The 10,156-nt window shown below is 44.2% G+C and overlaps 1 protein-coding gene across 1 annotated transcript; it reads right to left on the bottom strand.

Moving 5' to 3' along the window:
- Nucleotides 1–1,828: 1,828 nt before the first annotated feature.
- On the bottom strand, nucleotides 1,829–8,012 carry LOC134438764 (tubulin beta-3 chain). Its single transcript, XM_063188412.1, has 4 exons — nucleotides 7,859–8,012; nucleotides 5,127–5,235; nucleotides 3,523–3,633; nucleotides 1,829–3,125 (listed from the first exon to the last, which is right to left on the bottom strand). The coding sequence occupies exons 1-4, from the start codon at nucleotides 7,913–7,915 to the stop codon at nucleotides 2,053–2,055; spliced, it is 1,350 nt and encodes a 449-aa protein (XP_063044482.1). The 5' UTR covers nucleotides 7,916–8,012; the 3' UTR covers nucleotides 1,829–2,052.
- Between the last annotated feature and the right edge of the window lie 2,144 nt (nucleotides 8,013–10,156).

Genomic DNA, 10,156 nt, shown 5'->3' with positions numbered 1-10,156 from the left:
GTGTGCAGTTTTTGCAGGGTTGTGTTTGTTCTGAGTTGAACATCTGAGGCTTTGAGGCCTGTGTGCCTTCTTTGTTTTGAACACATGAGGTTAGACACATTGGTCCAGCTCAGACCCAGCAGGCTATCCCATGTCAAAAACAGCTGAGAACTACAATAAGAAATCAAAAAATTGCTCAGATTTTATGTGCAGCTGATTTCACATACCATTCTAACGCTGTTTATAGGGCCTAGTTGAACTAACTCAAAATTTCTATGAAGTTTCTCATCAATCGTGTCATAGACAAAGTGCTACAACAGAGCTATAACTCCCTAAACACTAGGCTAGAGTTCATGAAGCTCTTTGAATAAAGGCCAATCGGTATTCGGGCTTCAAAAAGAAGTCCAGATGCTCACAATTTAACTCTTGTATATAGCCTACTAAAATTTGAAGTAGACTATCAGGTTTCCTTTTATATGATGACAGTGCGTTTCTTGAGATTGTAGGCTTCTCTGTCAAGAGTACACACTAAGTACCTTCTCCTGGTCAGTCAGACAGGCACAGACAGAATGCATTGCTTATGTCCCCAGAGGATTGGAAACCCTCTTGTAATAAATCCACCTCCTTCACATCACTAAAGCATACGTACAGCACTGGACTGGGATGAAAAATCAGGCTGGGCATTCCTAGCCAAGAAGAGACAATGAAGCCTGTAACCACATTTTTAGTCATCTATTATCAGTGATTTGGACCGCAACAGCCAAAATTAACATTTAAATATGACTTGGAGAGGGTTTGCCGTAGCGGCATGAGGACTGAGACCACTACGTAAAGCCGGGGAAGGCCAGGCCAAAATCATCAACAGTCCATCGGGCAAATGCCCTGTATGCCCTATGACCAGACCAGCCCTGCATACGTAGACCTAAAGGATTCAGCAGCATTTTTTTTACCTTTTCTAATCCTTCCTTATACTGCTGGACAAATGCATTCTCCTTAACCTGACTATACTTTTCTTTAAGTGTCTGGAGTGCTGGTGTTTGTGCCAAAGCAATAATGAGCTTGCATAATGCATGATGCCTAATAAGGGAAAGGAGCACTTAATATGTCAGCAAGACAATGGTTTCCATTAGAGTGAAATATTTATTTCAGAAGAAAACATTATTGGGGCTTATTGAAAACAGTGCGTTTGGAGTGTAGAGTTTCATATACAGCACCCATAAATGGTAATAGCACCAGTTTATTGGAACTGAGAGAACAACTATTAAATCGACAGCCAAGTCGCTGAGATTTTTTGAATTTCACGAGGATGGTTCATTTCAAAGCCTGCCCTGGCCTGTATTAATCTTATCAGATGAAGCTCCAATCTGGATTGGGGAGGTTGTTGAGGTTGTGTATCTTGAAATGAGCCACCACGACCGACGCCACAGAGGGGTCACTGTTTATCAAGGCCATGAAAGGCTGCTCTGTCCCAGGAGCTCTTTTGTAGGCTATGTATACAGCTGTATCACCAGCATGTGATCAACAAACACGCCTTTCACTGCAAGTAAACTAAACGGACACGAAGAAGATGCTGGCTGAAAGAGTTTAGCTGTGGGCCGCATAAATAGTTTCATCTCATATAAGGCATGGAGCAGGTCATGCAACTTAAAACTTCATTTCACTTTATGCGGGGCATCCAGCAATGAATCTTAGAGCAAACACAGCTAGACCTACTGCTATCTGCTCTATTTCGAAGGTGGAAACCATGATAACATCGCCTCATACCACTGCTTGAGGAGGATATTACAGTGCCATACAAAGGTCATTGAGATTCATTTTTCCAACATGATTTTCTTTTATTTCAGTTCAATCAGTCAGTACTTACATCAACATATGAACATGTGTGTACAACAGTCATTAATTACTGGTCGAGCGTGGATTTGGTGAGTTTAAGAAGGAACGCTTAAAACAAACTGTACGAAGCAAGAAGGAGACATAGAGAAAGGATAAGGCAGGGAGGTATATTTTTTGGTCCTATAAGACACTGTGATTCTTTGAATGTCCAGCACGATTGTTGTCTCGACAGGCCACTCCTTAATCCTGAGCCTCTGATTCCTCCTCGTCATCTTCGTCGTACATTTCACCCTCCTCGTCTATGGTGGCGTCCTGGTACTGCTGGTACTCGGACACCAGGTCGTTCATGTTGCTCTCGGCCTCGCTGAACTCCATCTCGTCCATGCCCTCGCCCGTGTACCAGTGCAGGAAGGCCTTGCGGCGGAACATGGCGGTGAACTGCTCCGAGATGCGCCGGAAGAGCTCCTGGATGGCCGTGCTGTTGCCGATGAAGGTAGAGGACATCTTGAGGCCCCTGGGCGGGATGTCGCACACGGCCACCTTCACGTTGTTGGGGATCCACTCCACGAAGTAGCTGCTGTTCTTGCTCTGCACAGCCAGCATCTGCTCGTCCACCTCCTTGGTGGACATGCGGCCGCGGAAGATGGCGGCGACGGTGAGGTAGCGGCCGTGGCGCGGGTCGCAGGCCGCCATCATGTTCTTGGCATCAAACATCTGCTGCGTGAGCTCGGGCACTGTCAGGGCGTGGTACTGCTGGCTGCCCCTGGCTGTCAGGGGGGCGAAGCCGGGCATGAAGAAGTGCAGGCGGGGGAAAGGCACCATGTTCACGGCCAGCTTACGCAGGTCGGCGTTGAGCTGTCCGGGGAAGCGGAGAGAGGTGGTGACCCCGCTCATGGTGGAGGAGACCAGGTGATTGAGGTCGCCGTAGGTGGGGGTGGGCAGCTTGAGCGTGCGGAAGCAGATGTCGTACAGCGCCTCGTTGTCGATGCAGTAGGTCTCATCCGTGTTCTCCACCAGCTGGTGGATGGAGAGGGTGGCATTGTATGGTTCCACCACAGTGTCCGAGACTTTGGGCGAGGGCACCACGCTGAACGTGTTCATGATGCGGTCGGGGTACTCCTCCCGGACCTTGCTGATGAGCAGGGTGCCCATGCCCGAGCCGGTGCCCCCGCCCAGCGAGTGGGTGAGCTGGAAGCCCTGCAGGCAGTCACAGTTCTCGCACTCCTTCCTCACTATGTCCAGCACCGCGTCCACCAGCTCTGCTCCCTCTGTGTAGTGGCCTTTGGCCCAGTTGTTCCCTGCCCCACTTTGGCCTGCAGGGGAGGAGAGGACATGGAGGGAAAAGCATGAACATGGGTAATAGGAGCATAATGGGCACATTGGTAGTTTTAGACTAGAGACAGCGGGAGAGAGAGAGAGAGAGAGAGAGGGAGAGAGAGACCTTTAATGAGAGTGAAGATATAATCTACAATGGGCATTTATGAAAACAAAAGCTTATCCATACAAATTCACAGGCATATAGACCCACGGAATGTTGTACAAATATTTGCACTGTAACCTGTGACCGCTGACTCATTCACCAGTCACTGGTGTTCACTTATTTAAACTACATTAATTATAAAGTGTTAATTACATAATATGATGCGTGAGTTGATGCGTGAGTCAATCAACCATCTATTCTATGTAGTAAAATAAAATCCTAATACGAACCAAAAATAAAGTTGTCTGGTCTGAAAAGCTGTCCAAAAGTTCCGCAGCGGACACTGTCCATGGTTCCAGGCTCCAGATCCACCATGATGGCTCTGGGGACATACTTGTTGGCTGAGGAGAGATGAGGAGACACATACGAGGAATTCAGCCAGGGCCGCTGACAGCTTTGGCTGGGCCCAGGACAAAGTCAGCTGAAAGGGCCCCCCACCCAATACATTCAATGTAGTGAGAGCCCAATTATGGGCACCCCATGTCCTTCGGCCTTGGACAACTGACCCCTTTACCATTCAGCTTATCAGCCCACCACAACCAATACTGTGCATGTAACATTGTTTGTGTATATCGGGTATACAGCACATTTACAAGATTGTTTACATTTACATTTTACAAGATTCATTTTTAAATGCCCTCGTAACTTATTTCCATTGGCTTCCTCTTGAAAATGCAAGAGCTGTGGGATTGTGAACACAGCTGCAGGAGAAGTAACAGCTGTGTTTTCTGGTATCTATGTCCACCATCACTCTGTTGCCATTACAGTGCAAACCTTTTCCAATTTTGTTGTTACTAAGTAACCTAGTCATCGTATCGTCATCCTAATTTCATACAGTGTGTTTGTAGAGCCACTGAATTGAGCACTGATTATTGGTGGAAGGGGTACACTGAACTCTGTTGAAGTTTGAAATGTTGGATCTTACCCAATCACTAACGTATGGACATGTCATGTAACCTGCCTTCATGTAATGCAGGCATGTAGCCTAGTAAACTAGCGCCACCCGCTGGTGGTCAATTTGTTTTTACCTGCGAGTGGTCGAGCCTCGCATATTCAATTCTGCCACTATGCCCTGAATCTGGAAAACCAATCACAACGCAGAGATGTGTTTTGAGTCAAAGCGGGCGAGGTTTTGAGGGAGTGGCGACGAACTTGCGACACTGGGAAAGCACAACAACAAGACAGATGGCGCTGATTGGTCAGAGCGTTGGCCTGGCCCTATAGGCATAGGCACGGGTTGTTCTCATCAACTTATCTTCATCTTCTCATCCTCATCTTCGGATGTATCGTTCAACGGGGCCAGACTAAATTAAACATCCAATCTCACATTTAGTCTGGTTTATCAGGCTAGCAGGCATGGGCACCTTTGATGATGAGGAGGGCCACATTTTTCATCGCCACCATCGGTGGGCCATATGACCACTGATTTGACTGCAACTCGCAGAGTTTGAGGTGCAGTTGGTTGCTCGCTGACTGCTGATATTATTTACAAGGAATAGGAGTGTTCTCTATTGGCCAACAATCCAATTGCAACAGATTGATTTGGTAGTGTTTTTTAAAAATCTGGTCATTAATATTTTTCCTATTTTCCTTTTCCTATGGGCCACACTGAGTGGGGAGGCAAGCCGCATGTGGCCCCTGCATGTTGCCCATCCCTAATTTAATGCATCATCATTCACCCAGAGGCACTTTTTAGGTTCGCTCCCCTCCCTTGTCCCTCTCTGTCTGCATTTCTTTTTGTATGTTGAAGACACAATATTTTGAACATTAGTTTTAGTCCTAAAGATGATGACATAACTAATATGCATGCAATATTAATTGTGTGTGGACTTACTAAATGCCTCGTTGTAGTATACGTTGATTCTCTCCAGCTGCAGATCTGAATCTCCGACAAAGTTTCCAGCTGGGTCAATACCATGCTCATCACTAATCACCTCCCAAAACTAAGGACAAAAAAAACAGGTCACAGTCATCTTAGAAAGGTAAAAGCTAAAGAAAGTCCAATAATGTTTTCAACTGTGCATCATTCAGGTCTATGAAGTAAACGTAGAAGAAAAAGGAAAGCAAAAACCCTTACTAGGTACAGTGGAGAAATTCATGTATCAACTATGTAATATCATGTACAGTAATATTGTACTTACATATTGAATTTACTATTCACCTCTGAGCTGAGACCCAATACTTATGAACATACCACTTCTCATGTCATAACATACAGTAACAATCAACCAAATGCACTGTTTCAAATGGTACAGAAGACAGAGGATAGATGACAGCGTTTAAATGCCTCAATGGTAGCAGAGCAACCTCTTTCTCAACACAAAGCACAATCTGCAGACAGTGGGTGGGGGGGTGTATATGCATTGATCCTATGGGGACAGACATCAGCTGTGTGTGTGTGTGTGTGTGTGTGTGTGTGTGTGTGTGTGTGTGTGTGTGTGTGTGTGCGTGCGTGTGTGTGTGTGTGTGCGCACGCGCGTGCACGTGCATGCCTGCATGTGTGTCTGAGAGAGAGACAGACAAAAAGGAGTGTCTGTGTTTTGGTGTTTAAGAGAGATAAAGGTAGACAGCGTGTGTGCATTTTGTATGTGTGTATCTGTGTGTATCTGTGTGTATCTGTGTGTGTGTGTGTGTGTGTGTGTGTGTGTGTGTGTGTGTGTGTGTGTGTGTGTGTGTGTGTGTGTGTGTGTGTGTGTGTGTGTGTGCGTATGCGTGTGCGTGTGTGCGCGTACGTGCGTGTGTGCGTGTGTCTATGTGTCTGTGTGTGCGCGTACGCAGAGTAATAGAAACATCTAAGGAAAAAGACACAGAGTGAGGTGGAAAGGAACCAGTGACAGCTAGTGTAGTCCAGACAGCTTAAGACAAAGACAGCAGGCGGGGGCACATGGGGACAGCGTGGGGGGGTTGGACTCTCTTCGAGAGAGCGATCCAGCTGATGCCACGACATGATGGATCATTGTGGCGTCATCATCGTACAGGACCAGCTCAACTGCTACATTTTACCCACATTGTGTCCCAGACTACGCAGCATGTCGCCCCTGCATGGTATTTAAAAGCTCCCGATTTAGCTTACATTGTCGTCCTTGTTTTTAAAACTCAGGAGGGGTGGATGGGTTGGTGAGTGGGTGGTCGGGCCTGTTGGAAGCCCTTTCAGGCCTCTTTGAAAAGAGTCACCGAGTAATCACAGGGGCGTGACTCAACAGAGCCGACAGACAGCAAGCGCACAGACAATGCACTTCCTCACCACCTCATTATGAGCTGTGCGCCGTGTGGTGCCGGTCGGGAACATGTGACCAGTGTCTAACCCCTCTGAACTGCACTTCATAGATACCACGGGTATGTTTGAATGGTGGCTGAGGTACCAGGATATGGGTGATACAACTTATAATGTGTGTAATATGTACCCTCTCTATGGTACAATACGGTATAGCAATGCAATGTTCTACTGTAATATGGAATAGCAATTGATTGGCTGAATTAGCACTAGTGTTGTGGTTGGGGGTTAAGATTGGGCAAGGGTTGTCCAGGGCTGAGACCCGCCACATGAGCTCGTACTGCATCATGATACATCATAATTTTATGTTACACCGTTATGTGTCCTCCAAAGTGACATACAGCAAGATGTCATAGGCCTACAGCACAAAAAACACTTTGTGATAGAGGTGTTCACTTAATTCGTTAAATATGTGAACTTGTCGTACAAGTTGGACTCAATATATGCTACAGCGACACTGCGCAGGAAGGGTTGACTGCATTAGTTGAGTATCTCAGCTGGTCATAATTTCAGTCAATGTGGCTGTGCAAGTAGAGGGAGGGCCATCTGGACAGTAAAGGATGACTTCATACAGCTCTAACAAAGACTGTAACAGTGGGGGTGTGGCCCTTAAAATGAAACCAAATAGGCCTACATTGCATAGGCCTATTTGATGATTGCAGTGCATACCTGCATTCAAGTCGTTTCTGTCCAACAGCAGACTCTTTGTTGGATTTCCTTACATTTTTAGAGCATTTTGACTGATAAATATTACATTCTAGCGACCACCAGTTTCAGAACAGTTGAAAAGCTTTCTCTTGTCCCTTTAACTCATGGAAACAGAGTGACATCATTGGAAAAATAAAAGGAGGCATATGAAATCCCCTGTACATCCATGACGCGACCGAACTTTTTAGGGCGAAGCGCAAAAAATGCGCAAAACATTTATTGCGTTAGGCGGAGACTATACTTTGTTTACGCCAACAAGGGTAGCGCAGGAGCTTCATGCTTTGAGTTCTTTCCAGTACATATGTAAGACCTGGAGCAATTTTAGTAAAACAACACTTCAAGTCATTGTGACCAATGAAATTCGCGGACGGCAAACAGACTACTAAAATAACATAATTACTTTCTCACAATTAGTCTGATGATGCAGAACATTGTCATGTGAGGATAACAAGTAGATACAGTCATTGAGTACAAGACGTCATTCCAAAACTATTTCAGGGCATGAACGACTCGCGTGCATCACACCTATAGAACAAATAGTTCAGACAAATCACTGCAACATATGACTACTCCATGTGATTTACCTTTGTTCCAATTTGATTGCCGCACTGGCCAGCTTGAAGATGGACGATTTCTCTCATTGTGTCTACTCAACGGAGGCGAATGTGTCCTCTGGAATAGCCAGCTAAAAGTATTACAGGAGCTGGCTGTGCTTTTCATGCAGCCGCAGGTCATCAGCACTGTCTGCCTCTACTTTGGCCAGGGATGCTAACGTTGTCCCCTCATGACGTCAGGTTTGGGGATGAGACCAGGAGCGTCGACCAATGGCAGACAGAGAAAAGTAAATCACCGCAACTTCACGCGTCCTGACAGAAGAAAGGTTTACAGCCTCAGCAACCGGACAGTCTGTTTTTACCGTGGCGCATCAAGTGCAGGGACTAATTTTCATGCTATAAGATAATGTGCATTACGCATAAAGTAATGCTTGACCACTTCTCCTACACCCTTAAAAATGATGGGTTGAAAATAACCCAATTCTTACTACCGTGCTGGGTAACTATTGGACCAACCTCGCATTGGGTTGTATTTATACAATGAATTGGGTTATGAATTTCAACCCAACAGGTTGAGTAAAACAATTAACTCAAATGTGGGGTTATTTCTAACCAAACCGTTATATTGAATGTACTTCATTGTTGGGTTATTACATCATATACTATATATGGGTTATACAGCCCCAATATTCTGTTTGAAATTACTTAATTATGAAGTTAAATTTACCCAATAAATGTATCACTTATTATATGTGACACAGACTGTGTAAAATAAGCACACCAGTTTGTGCAATACATTGATTTTATTGTCCCATTTTGTTTTCACACTTTTCAACAAAGATGATTGCATTTAAATATAAAATAGAGCAATATAACAGACATGTTATCATACAGTCAAAAAAGGCAGGAAGGGATATTATTCAAAAACATGGACAAAAAAATGGAAAAATTATAGGGTAACAACACACTGGGAAACAGTTTCAAGCTTTGCACATTATGGAAAACTCATTATTTACTAATATAGAAAAATAATATAGCCTACTTTTTCAATATACACTTTCAAAGTTTACAAAGAAGACCCATGTTGAAAGTGAAGGGCATTATGCCTTCAAGTTGTTTCTATGAGCACATTTTTACTTGGGAATAGAATGGGGAAAGGTTATATGAGAACCTCAATGTTGATACAGAGATAAATAAATGTGTTTGTAAGACTGCTTTGTGACAGTACCTAAACACTAGAAACAACCAAATAGCTGAGGTCATTGTAGTGTCACTATGAATTTACTGCAGTGTATTGGTGTAAACCAGGGGTGGGGAACCTATGTCTGGAGGGCCGTTTGCGGCCCTTGAGGCCGTTTTATCCAGCCCCTGAGACAATTTTAATATTATGCAGCTTCATATGAAATATGGCATATTTTGTAAAAGAAACATTTGCAATACAATGAAAGTTATATTCAGGGGACATATAGAAGTTAAGGTCTGTTTTAAGGTGGCTGCATTCCATATAGGCCTAGAGTGCAGGGGGGAATCCTAGTTTGTGTTAATTGTACGGCCCTCAGAGGACTTTCACGGCCCTCAGAGTAATTTGAAGTGGCCCTTCAAATGAAAAAGGTTCCCCACCCCTGGTGTACATACAATAATACACAGTGTTTCCAAAACAAATGTGTAGAGAAGTACATTCTGTGTAGAATTTGCAATAAAATCTTAGCTGGGTTCCCTTTTAAAGGACTGTGCGCATTGAAGCTGGCATTGCTGCTTCCGCCTCCTGGGTACAGAAGCCTCATCAAAACTCTCTCGGCCTCTGAATGAAAAGAAAAACACACATGCGACATTTAGTTACAAAGTTATAACATGATGATGACATTGCAAGACACAGGTCAGACCATCTGTGAAATAAATGGCTAAATAAGAAAGTGTTAGCTAGTAAAAAAAAGTGTTGGCCATTAAAAACAAATATCAGAAAACAAAAATGCTTCTGATATGAGGATCCAATTGAAGGAGGTCAAATCACTAGCAATGAAACTCAATTTGGTCCAGGCTTGATGCACTAGTGGTAGCCAAACTATTGCAACACAGACAAAACAGTGACTTACCCACAGTAGGCTAGTGCTGCACAATTTCTTTCAGCAACATCCAAGCAAATAGCCTAAAAATGGTAAGAAACACATTTGAAATTATTCTAACTGAATAATAGGCCGCATCCATTTAGTTGCAGCAAAATATATTTTTAAGTAGGCTATGCTCATCATCACATTACACCAAGGAGGTCAATCATTGCATTACACCAATGTCAATACATTCTTTTTCTTTGAAAAGCACCGTATTCGC

Source organism: Engraulis encrasicolus, chromosome 22 (genome assembly GCF_034702125.1).
Source record: "Engraulis encrasicolus isolate BLACKSEA-1 chromosome 22, IST_EnEncr_1.0, whole genome shotgun sequence".
Lineage (NCBI taxonomy): Eukaryota > Metazoa > Chordata > Actinopteri > Clupeiformes > Engraulidae > Engraulis > Engraulis encrasicolus.
Note: the sequence above shows the minus strand (reverse complement) of the source record. Positions and strands in the feature narration are given on the sequence as shown.

What these genes read in the sequence shown, in the direction of transcription:
- LOC134438764 (XM_063188412.1), bottom strand. Translation starts at nt 7,915, where the DNA reads ATGAGAGAAATCGTCCATCTTCAAGCTGGCCAGTGCGGCAATCAAATT. An exon ending in GCAATCAAATTGGAACAAAG is followed by an intron (nt 5,236 to 7,858) that starts GTAAATCACATG and finishes TTTTGTCCTTAG; the next exon opens with TTTTGGGAGGTGATTAGTGA. An exon ending in ATACTACAACGAGGCATTTA is followed by an intron (nt 3,634 to 5,126) that starts GTAAGTCCACAC and finishes ATCTCTCCTCAG; the next exon opens with CCAACAAGTATGTCCCCAGA.